Source organism: Narcine bancroftii, chromosome 1 (genome assembly GCF_036971445.1).
Source record: "Narcine bancroftii isolate sNarBan1 chromosome 1, sNarBan1.hap1, whole genome shotgun sequence".
Lineage (NCBI taxonomy): Eukaryota > Metazoa > Chordata > Chondrichthyes > Torpediniformes > Narcinidae > Narcine > Narcine bancroftii.
The window spans coordinates 56,479,702-56,498,803 of NC_091469.1; the positions used below are offsets into that span (position 1 = coordinate 56,479,702).

Sequence of the window (19,102 nt, forward strand, 5' to 3'; positions counted from 1 at the left end):
AACTCCTATATTCTATGCTTTGACTTATAAAGGCCAGCATACCAAAAGCTTTCTTTACCACTCTTTCCACATTCAAAGAATGATGAACCGTTACTCCAAGATCTCTCTGTTCCTCTGCATTCCTCAATGCCCTCCCCTCCACTGCATATGTCCTGTTTTGATTATTCTTCCTAAAATGAAGCACTTCACACTTATCTACATTAAACTCCATCTGCCATCTTTCAGCACACTCTTCTAAGCAGTCCAAATCTTTCTGCAGTCTCTGAAAACCATCTTCACTATCCACAACTCCCCCTATTTTTGTATCATCCGCATATTTACTAACCCAATTTACCACTTCATCATCCAAATCATTAATGTAAATGTCAAACAACAAGGGACCCAACACTGATCCCTGAGGCACACTGCTTGTCACCGGCTTCCATCCTGACAGACAGTTATCCACCAAGACTCTCTGGCATCTACCATCTTGCCACCATTGAACCCATCTGACTATCTCAACATTAATACTTAGCACCTGAACCTTCCTTACCAACCTTCCATGTGGAACCTTATCGAAGGCCTTACTGAAATCCATATAGACTACATTTACTGCTCTACCCTCATCAACCTTCCTAGTCACCTCCACAAAAAATTCAACAAGATTTGTCAAACGTGATCTTCCCCGCACAAACCCATGTTGGGTGTCCCTGACTAGTCCCTACCTCTCTAAATACATAAATATTATCTCTAAAAATACTTTCCATTAGTTTATCAACCACTAACATCAAACTTACTGGCCTATAATTGCTGGGCCTACACCTGGAGCCCTTTTTAAACTGAGGAACCATGTTTGTGATATGCCAATCCTGCAGCACCATGCCCCCCTCTAGTGACTTTTGAAAAATCACTGTCTGAGCCTCCTCTATTTCCTCCTTGACTTCCCTCAAGGTCCTGGGGAAAAAATCCCATCGGGACCCGGAGACTTATCCACCTTTATATGCCTCAAAAGTTTCAACACCCCCTCTTTCCTAATCCCTATATTTTCCATAATCGCCCTTTTTGCTTCTCATCCTACATGATTCCACATCCTACACCCTAGTGAATACCAAAGAGAAGAATTTGTTCAATATCTCCCCATCTCATTCAGCTCCGCACACAGTTGTTCGCTCTGATTCTCTAAGGGACCAATTTTATCCTTCACTCTCCTTTTGCTATTTACATATTTGTAAATACCCTTCGGATTTACTTTCACCCTGTTTGCTATAGCCACCTCGTACCTTCTTTTCACTTTCCTAATTTCTTTCTTAAACTTCTTTTTACAGGCCATGCATTTTCCAAGCATCTCATTTATACCTTGTTTCTTATATTTAATGTAGGCCTCCATTTTAAATCAAACCAATTTTCTAATCTCCCTTGAAAACCACAGTTCTCTTGAACTTTTGGCTCTGCCTTTTATCCTAACAGGAACATAAAAATTCTGCACCCTCAAAATCTCACCTTTAAAAGACCTCCAATTCTCCTCTACCTCCTTCCCATAAAACAAATCAGCCCAAACCACTCATTGCAAATCCCTTCTCATTCTTCAAATCTGGCCTCCCCCCACTCAAAAACCTTAATCTTTGTACCAGACCTATCCCTTTCCATAATTATATTGAAACTAATGGTACCATGATCACTGGATCCAAAGTGCTCCCCAACACACATCTCAGTCACCTGCCCTATCTCATTCCCCAACAGTAGTTCCAACACTGCCCCCTCTCTAGTGGGTACCCCAATGTATTGTTGCAAAAAACTATCATGCACACATTTTACAAATTCTCATCCATCCAGCCCCATCACAGAATGTGTTTCGCAATTTATATTAGGAAAATTAAAATCCACCACTAACACAACCCTGTGCTTATTACAAATCTCTGCTATTACTTTACATGTTTGCTCCTTTATTTCTCGCTCCCCACTAGATGGTCTATAATACACCCCTTTAATTGTAACTTCTCCTTTTGCATTTTTTAATTCCACCCATACCGCCTCCCTTGATGAGCCCTCCAATCTATCTCGCATCAGCACCGCTGTAATATTTCTCCTGGCAAGCAATGCCACACCACACCCTCTTACTTACTTATTTACCACGCACTTAAAGCAGCAAAATCCCGGAATATTTAGCTGTCAGTCACCAATCACCATCACATCATGCTGCCAAGTGTGTATCCACACCTTCATCTCATCCACCTTCCTTACAATACTCCTAGCATTAAATTAAATGCATTTCAGAGATATCCCACATCTTTCCCTCTGTTTGTTCCTATCTTTACGGTCAACTCTATTATTTATTACCATCATTCCCCCTCCATCACTGCACCGATCATTTTCCTTCTTGATCACCTGTCTTTCAACACTCAAACTTTGTCTACAAGCCTTCTCTATTTGCAGATAAACCTTCTCTTTGCTGTTCTCCTTTATAGGGACCACTTCCCCCAATCATGCTAGTTTAAAGCCTTCTTAGTAGCCCTAGCAAATGCCCCTGCTAGGATCCTGGACCCTCTGGGATTCAGATGCAACTCGTCCATTCGGTGCAGGTCCCACCTCCCCCAATAAAAGTCCTAGAGATCCAAGAACTCAAATCCCTGCCCCTTACTCCACCGCTTTAGCCATGCACTCACCTCCACCTGATACTATTCTTGCCCTCACTATCATGTGGCACAGGAAGTAATCCAGAAATTACCCCCTTTGCGGTCTTTTTATCTCCCTACCTAACTCCCTATATTCATTTTTTAGGACCATTTCACTCTTCTCCCCCTATGTTGTTGGTTACAACATGTACCACGACCTCTGGCTCATTATCTTCCCCCCTTAGGATGTCTTGGATACGAGAAGCTACATCCTAGACCCTGGCCCTAGGGAGGCAAACCACCATCTGGTTTTCTTTATCATATCCACAAATTATGACATTAGAAACCCTGGCAAATTTTTATAGATATGTGGTGGAAAGTGTGCTGACCAGCTGCATCATTCTGGTATGGGGGCACCAATACCTCTGAGTGGAAAGCCCTGCAAAAGGAAGTGGACATAGCCCAGGACTTCACAGGCAAAATCCTCCCCACCATCGAGAATATCTATGGGGAACGCTGCATTTGGAGAGCAGCAGCAAACATTAAGTATCCACACCACCCAGCACATACTCTGTTCTCCCTGAGGTATAGGTTTCAGAAGACTTGCTCCACCAGGTTCAGGAACAGTTGTTACCCCTCTACCAACAGACTCCTCAAAAACAAACTCAATTAGGGACTTCGTTGAGGACTCTTAACTTTTGGACTGCATTGATTATTTTTTTCTCTCTGTATTGCACAGTTTGTTTACATTTCTTTGTTTACATGTGTACTTTGAGTCAGTTTTCCATGCACTGCCAATAAGAGGTCATTCTTCCTTGCCCGCAGGTAAAAGAATCTCAGGGTTATATGTGATGTCATTTATGTACTCTGACAATAAATCTGAAATCTGAATCTGAAGTCCTTCCCTGGTTTGATTTACATAATTACTGAAATTCACATTTGTTAAAAAGCATCTTCCATTCCTTAGCTCTATTCTCGAATTGATTTAGATCTCATTGAAAAACCCAGGTAACCTCCTTCATATTCCACCATAGCACCTATCATCAGCAAATTTACTCACCCTGCCATAAATATCCCTGTATAATTTTTCTGTATATTACAAAAAGCAAGGGTTCTAGTAACAATACTTAAGGCATTCCACTGGACACAATTCTGAAAAAGTGCCCTCTATTCTCTGACTCCAATCACTGAGCCAATTTTTTTTTCCTTTTGGCTTGCTGGCCTCCTACCTTGTTTACCCTAACCTTCCATATCAAACTTCCATATAGAACCTTATTAAACGTTTTTTGAAAATCCATATAAATAACATCCATTGCAAAACATGAAAGTCTATAGCCACTGTGATTGAAGTAAAAACACAATGCTGGAGAAATTCAGCAGGTCAAACAGTGTACTTTATATTAGCAAAAATAAATATACATTACCAATGTTTCGGGCTTGAGCCCTTCATCAAGGTATGAGCAAAACATAGACAGGTGCCGAAGAAAATGGTGGAAGTGGGGCGGGGAGTGGCAGGGGATAGAGCACAGTCCCACAGGCAAGAGGTAATTAATAGGTGGTTAAGGGAGGGAGGACACACCAGCAAACAAGGGGAGGGGGAATGCTCTGTGAAAGGAGAGGAAAGGTGGGGGGTGGGGGTGGGGTTGCTTGTTACCTCTTCAAAAAATTCTGACAGGTTTGTTGGACGCCATTTTCCATGCACAAATCCACACTGGCTTTCCTTCATTTTCTCTTGGCCATCCAAATGTTAACAGATCATATCTCTCAGAATCCTCTCCAGCAGATTCCCTGCCACTGACGATAAACTGACAGCTATGTTACCTCATTTATCCTTTCAGCCCTTTTGAAACAGGCACCTCATTTGTCATCCTCCAGAACTTCTCTTGCCTTCAGTAAAAAGTTAAAAATGTCTGTCAAAGCCCCTACTTTCTCACAATATTTGTTGATGCTCTCATCTTCTTGGACAAAACTGCTAACACCTCACCATTGATGCGCACATGCCTTAAGCTATCTTTAGTTTCTTCCCTCACCTACCACTCATGGTTATCCTGCTCCACAGTAAACACATTCACAGAATATTCATTTAAGATCTTCCCCTCTTCTCTGGCTTGACACAGACACCCCTCTGACCCTTCAGGACCCTGTTCTTTCCATGGTGACCCTTAATATACCTATAAAAATCTTTTTTGGGTTCTCCCTTGCACTGTCTGCCAAAGCCATTTCAAAACCTCTTTTAGCCCCCTTTATTTCCATCATCACTCTACCCCTACATCCCTTATTCCCCTCAAGGAATTCCCTCAAACTTGTTTGCTTATGTCTGATGCATGCCTCATTTTTTACTTTTTGATCAATGCTATAAGAAAGGAACAGAATTAGGTAATTTGGCCCATCAAGTCCTCTCTCTATTTCTCTTGTTAACCTTGGTTCTTTTACTTTGCCATTCCTGACCTTTATCCTACTGATAACATGTTCATCCTGGGCCTTCCTCATCCCTCACTTAAACACTTCTGATTTATTAGTCATTCTATCACCTCCTTACATTCGTAATCAATTATCTACAGCTAACTCCTGCCTAATCATGTTGAAATTGGCTTTTTCTAACTTTAGGGCCAGTGTTATCTTTTACCGTAACTATCTTAATCCTAATAGAATTGTGATCACTGGTCCTAAAGTCTAATATGGAGTTAAATTAGATGCTGGTGTTGAGTGCATTGCTGGAGGAACTTAGCGGGTCACACAGCATTAATACGAAGTAAAGGGTAACTAACATTTTGGCCCAGGGCCCTTTGTCAGGTACAAGCAAATAAAAAGTGAGGGGCAAGGGGGAGGAGGAGTGGAGACAATGGAGGAAGGGGCAACAGGAGGAGCACAGATTAACATGTAATAGGTGGATACGTGAGAGGGTATAAGAGGAAAAAAGCTGAAAAATGATGGGGGAAAGGGCCGAATAAAGCTCTCTGATAGGAGAAGAAAAGAATGGGAATGGGGAGCTGGAGGAAAGGAGACAGAGGATTGCAGGGAGGGTGGATGGTGAAATTGATGTTAATGCCTTCTGGTTGGAAAATGCCAAGATGGAATACAAGATGTTCTCTCTTTTGCGGGTGGCCGTGGTTTGTCAATTCATGAAGCCATGGACAGACATGACAATGTGACAGTGGTGTGTGGAAATGAAGTGGTTGGCCACTGGGAGGTCTTTGCTGCATAGCAGACAGAGCAAAGGTGCTCAATGAAACAATCTCCCAGTCTGTGTCCAGTCTCCCAGATATAAAGGAGGCCACATTCAGAACACCAGATGCAGTGAATGACTCCTAAAGATTCACAAGAGTTGCTTCACTTGAAAGGACTCTTACTTTGCACATTATTTTTTCGTGAATATTTTTTTTTATATGCTGCACAGTCAGTTTGTTCAAAGTTCTTTCTTTGTTTATATTTCTCTCTTTCATATTCGTATCTTTATCTTGAGTACAGTTTAGTTACCAATATGTAGAAATTGAAATTTATTTGGAGTCCCAAATGGTGATAAGGAAGGTGTAGATGTAAGTGTAGTATTTTTGTGGGCACAGTGGTAGGTTTGGAGGGAACAATTTGTGGGAAGGATTGAGTAGACGAGGGAGTATTGGAGAGAGCAGTCCTTATGGAGAGGAGAGGGAAGGGGAAGGGAAGGTGTCTGGTGGTGGAATTGTGTTGTAGGTGGTGGAAATTGCAGAGAATATTAATTTGGATGCAAAAACTGGTAGGTTAGTAGGTAATAACAAACAAAATTCTGTCCTTGCTGCATCTTGGAGCAGAAAGGGCCAGGGTAGATGTACTGGAAATGTAGATGAGGGCTGAGTTAATGCTGTGGGTGGGTGGGTGGTGGGGGGAGGGGGGGTGGGGGGAGCTACTTTTTCTGAAGAAGAAGGAAATCTCCGTTGTTCTGGAATGGAAGACCTCATCCAGGGAGCAGATGCAACTCATTTCTCAATTCTTCCATCTGGGTTGCATCTGCTTTTAGGAACCTTCTCTCAATTCCTCTGTTCTGTGTCCTGCAGTCATTTAGTGATTCAGGTCCTGATTACCATAAATATGCATGTATAATGCGTTTCGAGTATAATGTGACCCCCCCCCCCATTTTTGAGGGGAAAAATGGAGAAAAATTTTACCCCCGTGTATAATACGGCCCCCCCTCCCCTCGCCCGCCTGATTCACACTACCTTCTTTCTTTCTCCTCATCCGCCCGATTCGTGCTGCCATCTCTCTCCCCCTCACCCGCCCGATTTGCGCTGCCATCTCTCTCCCCCCTCGCCCATCCGATTTGCGCTGCTGTCTCTCTTCCCTCTCGCCTGCCTGATTCGCGTTGCCATCTCTCCCCACTCGCCTGCCTGATTCGCGCTGCCGTCTCTCTTCCACTTTGCCTGCCCGATTTCCGCTGCCATAAATATGCGTGTATAATTCGCCCCCCTACTTTGAGCTTGAATTTTGGTACAAAATTTTTCGCATTATATGCACATATTTACAGTACCCACCCGAGTAATCCCAATGACTTTTTAAGGTCGACAATAAGAAGACATAAATGTGTTGTTTATGGAACTGAATTACTAGAGCACCTATAACATTAAAATAGTTCTGTTCCATCTGAACAAGACAAACTACGTGGCACAGTTTGGCTGTATGGCATACTTTGTTCCATTGGAGCTGCTTTTCTTTGCAAAGGAATATCAAAATGTCTAACCAGTTCTCCAAGTCATAAATCATCCTCGTGTGGCCATACCATCAGTGCTAGGCCAAAATCATGAAACTCCCCACTAATCAGCCCTGAGTAGTTGCTCGAGGATACAAAGATCCAAGAGGACACTCTTGGATAGTGCAACAGTAATTCATGAAGAGCAATGAATGCTGATCTTGTCAGCAATGCCTAATCTCTTGTTCTCCAATGAAGTTACAAAGTGACAGAATCTAGTTATTTAAATCACATGCTGTACATTTGTTATTTTCTGTAAATAATCAGATATATTCGATGCTATTATTATTAAGTCTAAATAACAGCAACTGACCTGAATACATACAAAAACTGAGATTTATTAGGAGAATTAACTGGCTTTTTGATTACATCCTGCAGATTATTGTGGTCTTTCCATCTTTTTAAAATTAAATTATTATATGATTCAGCTTCTGTGGGTGGTTCTTTTGAATTGAACATAAAGTATTTTGTATTAGACTATTTGCTGTTTTAAAAATAAGGATTTTATTTCCATTCCATTCCAACAAAGGAGTGCAAGCAAATTGCCCGTATTCTAGCATTCAACTCTCCTACTCTGCAGCAATCCTTGAGGAATTAAACAAATACAGGGGGTAAAAAAAACAGGAAGGCAATCTTTCCATTCAAAGGTATCATAATATCATCTGATAACCTTCTCACAATATTCACATTGATGTTCTTTATTTTTTTCCTGAGTAAGGCCACTAAACTATCTTTTGATAGTTCCAAAATGATTCATACCTTTTTAATTAGTCTTATGCATGTTGGTATGACCCAAGCATTCTATTTGCTTTTTTTAAGGGATGAGCTAATAAGTTTACCTTGTCCTGAAATATTTTCATTCAGATCATTAACAGACTTTGAAAAAAGTGAGAGAGAAAAATCATTTACATATTATAAACATTTTTATCTCAATTGGATAGGAATGATGTTTGCATGAGTGAAATTTTATTTCTAAAATAATTTAATCGTCCAGTGCAAATTATCAACAGTGAATGTTCAGAATCTTGTTTATATTGTTGTGTATTTCAGGATATAATGCAAATTAAAATAAAACAAGTAACCAATTCTAGTCACATATTTAAATAAAATAATTTTTGTTTTAAATTGATCAATGTCCAATCAAATTTACACAAATATAGATCTTGTGCTTGTTCTACATGCTTTTTTTGAGTACCCATCCTTTCGTATAATAGTAGAGCATTTTCTCCATCTCCTGTTCTTTCTGCATTTATCTCATCAAACTTTCTGATTATTGAGTTCTCAGATAGCTTGTCAAATTGCTATCAAATTAGAGTATAACCATACTATAAAATAATTTGCACAACTGCTGCCTCACACCTCAGGTGTTTTCTGTGTGGGATTTGCAGGTTTTCCCTGTGACTGAGAAGCTTTCCAGCCACATTCCAAGGATGTGTAGGTTGGTAGGTTAATTAACCACTGTAAATTGTCTCTTGTGTGTAGGTGTAATTGATGAGAATCTAGGGGTAATTGATGCGAATGTGGGGAGAATAAAATGGAATTCATGTAGGATTATTGTAAATAGGTGTGAATGGTCAGCGTGGACCTAGTGGGCCAAGGGGATCTTTTTTTGTATAGTGCATTACTATAATTTTACATAAAAATTGATTAATTATTGTCAAAAGTCACAGAGACAAAAGTCAGTTTCAAAGTGACTACATGATTGAAAATTTAGCTAAGGAATAGTTAGATGAAGGTATTGATGATGCTTATTTTTAGGTAAACTTGCAGTGGTAATCCCCAAGTTTGGGTATTAAAGCAGCAGCTCTGTGGAGAGAGAAGCAATGATAATTGACTTCAGACATTAACTTTGTTTCCCTTTTCATTGATGCTGCCTTAACTGGTGCATATTTTAAACATTTTCTGTTTTTATTTCAGATTTGTAGCAGTTTTTCTTTTTTATTATCTATATGTAAAATTTATCAGCTAATGACATGAACCTGCAAGGGCATACATTCAAAGTCTGCAAATGCCACAAAACATGGAAATGTACCAATCAACAAAGAAGATGACAAACTTCAGGATACCAGAGGTGGTGTTTAAAGGATGCGTTGTTTGAGGATGAACTCGTTTACCTTGACAGCTTGTGGAATATCATTAACATTTTTGCACTACTTTGCGATTTATAACAACGCCCTTGGCATTGAACTCTTTTGCTACTTGTTTCAATTGTCTTTTCGACATCTTGGAGCCAAATTGGCCCTCTTCTTTAAAATATATAGTCTACTACTGTCATTCACAATATCGCTCATCCCGAATTAGCCTTGAGAAAAATTGTAGTGAACCACTATTAGATTTGCATCAGTTATTCATGTGTACATCTGCTGTTGGCAGGGAGTCCTGGACTTGCACCAATCAACCTTGAAGGATTAACATGTTTACAAGTCAGGAGAGGACCATATAGATAATCATTTTCCCATCACTTTCTTCCTTTATCTTTCTTGGTGGTAGAGGTCAGAGATTTGGGAGACGCTGTCAGAGAAACCTAAACAGGAATCATTGCCATGTATTGCATCCTCAATATGATGAGAGTGAAGGGAATAAATAGGGTTCCAATAAAGTTGCTGCTTTATCCCGGATGTCTAGCTTCATGTGTGTTGTTAGAACAATCCTCGTACACATAAGTGGAGAGTATTCCGTAACACTGCCGACTTGTACCTTGTGGATAGTGGAAAGGTTTGGTGTGGTGAGAGATGAGTCCCTTGCCCGGGATACCAGAATCCAGAATATTTTTGTGGTTGGTCCAGTTTGGTTTCAGGATAATTCATTTGATTAAAAGTAGCATTTCCATATAACAAAGTTTTGTTAGTTCATTGTCTAAATGTTTGGTCATGAATTTAAATGTACTCTCTTTCTGGGGGAAATTAGCAGCAAGTAAAAGGTTACAATAGGCCTTAAAAATCCATAAATATCTACTAATTCACATGTGTAATGTTTAACACATTCTGATGACTTTTTCCTGACATAAATTAATTCAGTTCACATTTAATCATCCTTGCAACTCTGTTGATCTTTATCACAAGTCAATTGTTACTCTTTTTTTTGTTGAAGTTCCAGAATTCTTTCAGGCCATGTCACAAGATCAATACTTTTCCAGAAATTAAATAATGAAACAGAAAGATGGAATATTATGTAAATATCAATGGGAGAAAAAAAAACCTGATACATATGTTTAAGCATAATATTTTTCAATATTGAAATTTCACATCCAAAAACATAGAGTACATATGGATGTATGTTAAAATTCAGGAAGATACATTACACTTAAATCATATCATTTCATCCAAGCTAGTCCACATTTTAATCTAACATTATATTGTATTGATATTATATTTTATTATTTTTTAAAAAAAAGGAAAATCTAAACCCACTGCCAAGAAATAAGCCATTTGGCCAAAAAAAAGAAAAACAGAATTCTCATCAGAGTGATAAATTATTTTATTAGTTAACACTAAAAGTAATTCAAAAAGGGTCCCCACAGTGTTTGAAAATTTACATTTAAATCAGAAATTTAGCGTCTGATCTTCTCTAAATTTAAACATGACATGACGTCACATTGCTGTTGAGCATGATTAGGTGGGGTAAAACATCCCTTCAAATGAGCAACACCTTCACCTAGCCATGAGAAATAAAAGCTAATACATGTAGCTCAGTTATTGTTAAAGTTATGTCACTCTCTCCAACAATACCAAATAAAGCAGTTAAAGGTTTTGGATTAAAATTAACTTTAATAAGTCAAGAGAAAGTTTAAAATACTGCATCCAATATTTCTCAAGACTCTATATGTCATATCCAAAATAAATGTATTAATGAAGCATCTCCATCGTTGCATTTATCACAATGAGGAAATACATCCACATAAAAAGATTGTTTGACTTTGGAAATGGGAGTCATATGGACTACTTTAAATTGTTTCAGCATATTCAAATGCTGCTTAATGAATACAAGGATTCATATGGTAAATGCAAGTTACTTGTGCAATTTGATTAAACTTCTGAATGGATTGCTATGTAATCTTGATAATCTTCACTTTCAGAAGTTTTCAACACTTCATTGCTGTAAGTTAACTATACGCAATATGGGCAAAATTGGTGTACACAATAGAGGTGTCAAGTCGATTGTGTAACTGACACAATTTGCATAGTATACAGTTTGAAATGCAACATTGAGTATTAAATACCATAGAGCTAACTTACCTGCTGCATGACATGCAGAATGTCTTGTCCATTCAATTTAACTAGGTTGGTATAAAATATGTAAGTTGCAGCTGATACTTAGCTAATAAAATGTTCTGCATTATGAATGTTTATTTTTAATTTATCAAGATGAATTGCATGAGAAAATCTTTTGCTTTTAGGTGTTTAAAGATAAAGTAGTTAACGAGATAAATATATAATTAGGAGTAGGCTCACTCTTGTGGCTTAATCGTCTTTCATTTATTTCTGTGTTGAATTAAATCTGCTTATACTGTCTTGTCTTGAGCTCTTTTCAATGCTATCTATCATCAGATTGAAATGGCGATTGAGACACTCCAAAAGTCTGATGGTTTGACAGCTCACAGAAGCACTCTTCTCAACAGCCATGTAAGTTGCCTCTTCAAAATCACTTGCATCTTTAATTAGTGACATGAGCTGTTTCCTGATTTATTCTGCTGCCACTTCTGCATATTTTGCTTGTCCAAAGTTCTTCTGCAACTTAGTGAGATTTGTGCCGTTTTCCTTCGCCTTACTAGAATAAACAACTGGTCATGCTGTGATCTGAAGTTAGAATAGACTGGAGTGAAAATTTTCACAAGTTCCTTGTGTTGTGTTCTGGTTTTCCAGACTTGAATGCCTATGATCTAGCTCTCAGTAGGCTCCAGATTTCATTGTTCATCCAGGGCTTTTGGTTGAGGAAACCCTTGAATGATTTGGTTAAAGTCCATAACGCCCCTGGTGTAATTATTTAGATCATCAGTTGAGTTCTTGAACACCACCCAATCCACTGGCTCAAGGCAATCCTGTAACCATTCTTCAACCTCCTGCAACCACCTTCTTTCTGGCTGTCCTGATGTCTGGAGCCTCTCTTTTTGGGCTCTGTCTGTATGAAGGCAGAAAGAGCACAGCCAGCTGATTTGACTTGCCAAAATGCGGTCTCAGGAAAGAATGGTAGGTAGTAGCAGGCCGGGTCAACCCCGCACACGATGGGCCAAATCGCCGTACGGCAGGGTACAGCAACTGCGCAGAAGTTCTAGGCTGCAGGAGCGTGTGGTCGGGAACGGCCAGGCCTCACAGCAGCATTATGACATCACTCCTGTGAGCCTGTCCCTTCCCCAAAAAAGGAATGTGCATGGTTTGAATAAATGGCAGTTACTGGTTTACTTGCTTGGTGTGGACAGCAGCTCTGCCTTTAGCAGTGCTACAGGACCTTCCCTGTCTAGTTGTAGCAGTGATCAAGTGTGCTGGGGCCACTAGTATAGCAAGTTACACGCAAGTGAATAATTTCTCAACAATCATCTGCATCTATTTTTTTTTAAACTAGCATATCTTTGGGAAATCTCTGCCACTTTTAAGCAAGTTGACAGAATTCTCTCAAGAGAGCACGAACTACACCATCTTTCTGCATGATTTCTTCCCATTACCTACCCTACAATTCTAGGTGAATTTTCTCATTTCAATTATCTCCTAAGTACTCTGACCAATATTGGATTACAGGCTTGCATATGTCAGACTATGCACTCCAAGTATTTATAAAAGGTAGAACAAAGAATAGTATAAAATGAAAGTTCCCTTCTTTGTGTTATTATACACATGAATAGACTCTGTTCAGCCAATAGTCATCCATTACTGCTGCTGCTAAAAAGCTGAAAAAGTGCCATGAAATGGATTGTGACAACTGCATATTTTAATAGCATGTTTGTCAACTGAACGATCAGAAATGATTATTTCATAGGTGGAAATATTTCATAGGTGAAGGAAGACTTCTGAGGAGTGAAAAAGAATTAATCTAGGACTCAGGCCCCAAACATTTGTAGCCTTTTACTGCCTATTAATGCTGCGTGGCCTGCTGAGTTTCTCCAGCACATCTGTGTATTGCACTCGACCCCAGCATCTACAAATTTTCTTGTTTAACTACATCTGTGTAGATGATAGTTTATTCATCAGAAACATTAACTGTTTCTTTCTCCACCATTTGTATCTATGGATGTTATAGAATTCAGACCTGCATAATGTTCATCATTCTCCAGATTTTCAAGTACATTTTTTCTTAAATCACATGTGCACTCAAATTACCTTAGCTAAAGTATATTTTGGTTTCAGGAATGAAACTATTTTTTCACATTCCTAGCCACCTTCTGAATTATTTTTAAAGCACTCATGCTGGTGATTTTCCTGAAATCATCGCACAACCATCCCCTTCAATCAACCCTTCATTTTTTTCTCTTCTTTTAAAATACATAACATAATGAAAAGAGTTTTTAAAAAGTTTTGAATTGCCCTATTGTGCACAACAGTGTTTAGGGCTAAATATTTGTTATTAATTTATTGCTGCTATATATATTGCTATCTATTTGTTTTGTTTTTTTTAGTTTATCAGGATCTGGGCAACATAGCTCCAGCATTTATTACCCATCCCTAATTGTTCTTGGAGGGCCACCTGGTTGTACCCTGTCTGCCATGATACTGACAGACAGGGTGAGCCCAAAGTTTTAGAATCATAAATAAATAAACAATGGTGATGCATTTCGCAAGTCAAAGTGGTGCGTATCTTGGAGGGAAATCTGCAGCTGGTGATGTACATATGCTGCTGTCCAATGTTCAATTGCATTTTCAAGTCAGAAAATGATGTAGTGCTTCTTAGTGAAATAAATTCTGAATTTGGGAGATGTCCATGCAACTAAATATTGTCATTTTATGTTTTGCATATGCTGCAGCCAGTATGCAATAATGGTTGAGGGAATGAATGATTAGGATGGTAGAGGGTGTGTGAATGTGTGAGCAGCTCTTCCTGTATAGTATCAAGGTTATTGAGTACTATTGGAATTGCATTCATCTAGGCAGATTGACAGTACTCCAACATCCTTCCTATTTTAGCCTTGTAAATGTTGTCAGGAGATGAGTCATTCACCATAGTCTATGATACTGCTCTATAATGTTTACATGGCTATTCAGTAGAGCTTCTGTTAATTTTGAGCCTCTGCGCCCCCCAAACATTAATTGTAAGGACTGGACAGAGTAAAGCAATTGAATAACAAAGGAAAGTGGTTAAACTTTCTTTTCTTGGAGTTATTCCTTGCTTGCCACCTTTATGGCACGTCTGTGCTTGAATGCTGTGCCGGAAATGCTGGAGAGTTGCAAATGGAACTGAATATTCTGTAATTATCCGCCAACTCATTGGTTTTACAATGGGGAGAAAAATAAAACACTAAATTAATTTGAAGAGAGATATCTGGCACTGATGAACTCAGTTAATGTTATTTAAGGGCTGGGATGATGGAATTCCAAAAAACTGCACAGGCTTCCTTCATGCAAGATCTAATCATTGGGTTGATTCCCTTTGATTGGCCAGTGGCACTTGTTTCTACAGTGATGTAGTGCTTTGAGAGATTGGGCAACTCTGGTTTCAGGAGAACTTGGACGCACTTCAATTCACACATTGTCACAACAGGTCAATAAAGGATGCTATCTCACTAACCCTCCACTCTGTATAAGATCGTCTGGACCACAAAAATACCTGTCAGGCTGTTGTTCATTGACACCAGTGTACCAGCAAAACTCATGACCAAACTAAAGGATTTGACACTCTGTTTGTTCCTCTGCAACTGGATCTTCAACTTCTTCATCAACAGTACAAATCAGCAATATTACCTTCTCTACACTGACCATCAACAAGGCTGTATGCTTAGTCCCTTACTCTACTCCCTGTAAACTCACAACTGTGCAGCCAAGTTTGGCTCCAACCCAATATGTAGAGTACAATTCCAATTATCCAAAATGATCGGGCCCACGCCTATGTCGGATAGTTTTTTTTGGAGAACTGGTCATTTTTTAAAAATACCCCAGTAGCAACAGCAAATTACTTGCATCAATGTTTAAATAACAATAAACAACAAGGGAAGGCTTTTTAAACATTAAAATAAGTTTAATTCTCACCAAACAAATGCTGGCTGCAACACTGCTACCAGTCACTGAAATTTCCCAACCGCCGCCGCTGATCACTGAGACCAACCAACCATGGCCGCCGATCCCTGGGAAGGCTTTCTGGGCCGGGGGAACACCACTGGTGAGTCAGTGGGTTCCTACCTCCCCAGTCACCAGAGCTGCTGACTCCCGAGTTCCGACTCCAAATCCTCCCCTAAGCCTACCGCACACGCACACTGGGGTGTCCAATGTGCGTGTGTGGTAGTAGGCCGAGGGGAGGATTAGCCGTCGAGAGCTCCGTTGTGCCAAGGAGGGAAGGAAGGGAAGAGAGAGAAGGAAGGGGGGGAGGGGAGAGGAGAAGGGAGGGAGGGAATGTCACTGAGCCTGAGGTTCTGCTCCTGCACGTGAGGCCGCTCTTCTTGATGACGCCGGGACAAGGGATTCTTCCAACCGCTTGCCAGTGGAAGACAGTGGCACCCAATTTGAGAGGGAGAATTGGAGAGGTCGATAGGGGAAGGTAAAGAAGAAATGGAAAGAAAGAGGGGAGGGAGTTACCTGAAACTAGGACAATTGTCATTCTAATTTTATGTTGAGTGAATTTTTTTTCAGCCTGTGAAGTCAGTTCGGCTCTGAAAAAAAATTCAGATAAATGAGCATTTCTGATTTGTTTCAGATATCCTCATTTATTCAAATTTTTTTTAAAAATTCAGATAAATGAGGATTTCAGAGATTCCTGTTTTAGGGTTGTATTGTATTCACTGATAATAGCTCTGCAGTTGGCTGAATTACTGGATGTGATGAAACAGAATATAGATTGGAGATTAAGAATCTGTTTGAATTGTGCCAGGACAGCAATCTTCAAAACCAAAGAGCTTATTTGCAATTTTAGGAAGGAGCCCAAGGGATCACACACCTGTTTGCAGAGATAGGATATAAATGGCATGGGTTAGAACCTTCAAGTTCTATATTTCAGAGTACTTCTCCTGGAGTTTGCAGATCGAGGTAACCATCAAGGTAACCATGAAGAAGCTACACCAATGCCATTCCTTTCTAAGGAGTCAGAGGCAATTTGGCATGTCATTGAATACTCAAAATTAGGTGCACTGTAGAAAGTATACTGACAGGTTGCATCACAGTGTGGTTTGGGAATTCAACTGCCCAGGAACACAGAAGGCACAAGAAGGTAACAGCATCACCTGGTCCTTCACTGACCTGCCATCCATTGAATGCACTCTGTGACGCATTACCTCAAGAAGGCAGCCAACATCATTAAGGTTTCCCATCGCCCTGGTCAAAACCTCTTCTCATTACTACCTTCAGACAAAAAATACCAAAGCTTGAAGACCAACAACTCTTTGTCCAAGAACAGTTTATTTCCAACATTTATCAGACTTTTGAACCTCCCCTTGTTTCACTAATCAGGGACTGCTCCAACACTACAAAAAATTCATCTGCACTATTGCTGACTCACATTTGTTTTGCTCTGGGTTAATTGAATATTTATTATCTATCTCATTTGTTTGCTTATGTATTGCCTTTTCAATTTAATTAAGATTGTGATATATAATTTGTTATAGTTTATTTTACAAAGTACCTGTTCAACTTTAGTTAGCAAGAATTTTGGCACATATGTTGTATGTGTATTACGATAAACTTATTGACACCAACATCAGGCTACATTGACTACAGCTTGTAGTGGAAGAGAGGAAGATAGGGCCATGGCCTAATGGAAAACATCTTGGCACTCTCCAAACGGATGTCATTAACATCGAGAAGACAACTCTCTGTTCCCTTTCCTCTAGCTCTCTAACTTCTTCCCTCTCCATTCAGAGAGCTATGCCCTCCCTCTATTTCCTAGCTTTTTTCCCTTGTGTCCTCCCACCCGTATCCACCAATGAACTCTTGCCTGTGGCCCTGTGCAGCTCCCCTTGCCCCTCCAACCAGCCTTTGTTCAGATGCTTGTCTGCTTTTTGCTCATACCTTGAAGAAGGGCTCAGGCCGAAATGACAGTTATATATCCTTACCTCCCATGAATACTGCAAGACCTGTTAAGTTCCTCCAGAATTTCTGTATTTTTGCACGATTGAAACATCACTTTTTTCTAGCTCTTTGTGAATGTTTATACATTTATCCTTTTATCTCTTCTTCTGACTTCATATATTGTGGTAATTTAATGTATACTATTGTAGATTATCTGTTTGGCTGAAGCAAGTAAAGATTTCAGTGCATTTGTGCACTGTACTTGTGCATATGACAATAAACTCATTACTCATTAATGATGCCCATTGACCAACTTTTCCAGGGATTCTTGATGCAGCATTCAGTCAAATGCTGTCTTAATGTCAAGGCAGTCATTCTGACTTCACTTCTGAAATTTAGCTCTTTGGTCCCTGTTTAGTCTAAGTTTATAAATAAATCTGGAGCTGAGTGGTGCTATGAAATCCACTCTGGGCATCCGTAATTCAGTTATCTCAATTTGATCTTTGTGGTAGCACTGTTGAAATTTGTATTTGTATCTCAGTGGTACTCAGCATTGAGAGTAAACTAAGTCTTGTGGTATTTAGCTGGATTGGATTTCCCTTGCTTATCATAACAGAACACACCTGAGCATTATTGCACAAGATCAGGTAGAGACCACTGCTGAAATTTCACAAGAGTGGGTTAATTGGAGGACTATGAGGATATTGTCATTCCCATAGTATTTGCTGTATCCAGTGTGTTCAGCCACGATATCACATAGGTGAAAACTAGATTCTGTGATGGTGAAGATCTTATGTGGAGGCCAAGAGTTCTCAATTTACTTACCACTTTGAGCAGAAGGTGTCTACAAATCCTTCAACTGTATTTTCAGCACTTGTGTTGGGTCTGTCCTTGAGGATTTTCTCGAAGTTTCTTCCTCTGGTTACCTTTCTATCATTTCTTGATGTAGCAGAACACTAGTGCTTTGATTGAATCTCTTATGTTCATCCATTGCATACTCTTTAGTACACATGTAGTCTTCATGCATCTTCCCAGGGTTGACACTTTTCTACATTTCTCATTGACCTAGTGTTGATTTCCTGGCCAGATGGTAATGGTAGAATGAGAGATATTACCAGGCTGTAATGCTCTCCACTGGCCACCGAGACGGAGGTGCACCAAAGAAGAGGTACAAGGACTGCCTAAAGAAATCTCTTGGTGCCTGCCACATTGACCATCGCCAGTGGGCTGATATCGCCTCAAACCATGCATCTTGGTGCCTCACAGTTCGGCGGGCAGCAACCCCCTTTGAAGAAGACCGCAGAGCCCACCTCACTGACAAAAGACAAAGGAGGAAAAACCCAACACCCAACCCCAACCCACCAATTTTCCCTTGCAACCGCTGCAACCGTGTCTGCCTCTCCCGCAGACGAGCCTGCAGCTGACGTGGACATTGCCCCTCCATAAATCTTCATCCGCGAAGCCAAGCCAAAGAAAGAATGTTATATATACAGCATAGTTAGAAAACAGCTGAGATTTGTGTTGCTTTGGTGGTGTTCCTCTGCATTTGACTATATACCCATTATGTAGTGAATAATCAAAAGTATATGCCACCTAACCCCTCCCCCCCATGATTAACTATAAAACTCCCCATGATTAACTATAAACTAACT

General features: G+C 39.8%; 1 protein-coding gene across 14 annotated transcripts in view; it reads left to right on the plus strand.

Moving 5' to 3' along the window:
* Nucleotides 1–19,102, plus strand: part of LOC138758400 (transcription factor RFX3-like) — a 342,380-nt gene that overhangs the window by 220,714 nt on the left and 102,564 nt on the right. For 13 of the 14 annotated variants that reach the window (XM_069927263.1, XM_069927325.1, XM_069927330.1 and 10 more), the window contains one exon: nt 11,859–11,933. In XM_069927263.1, the coding sequence (XP_069783364.1) occupies nt 11,859–11,933 (75 nt within the window). Of the gene's footprint in view, nt 1–11,858; nt 11,934–12,733; nt 12,988–19,102 lie in introns of those variants that run through there. The other variant, XM_069927367.1, reaches the window with a different exon arrangement.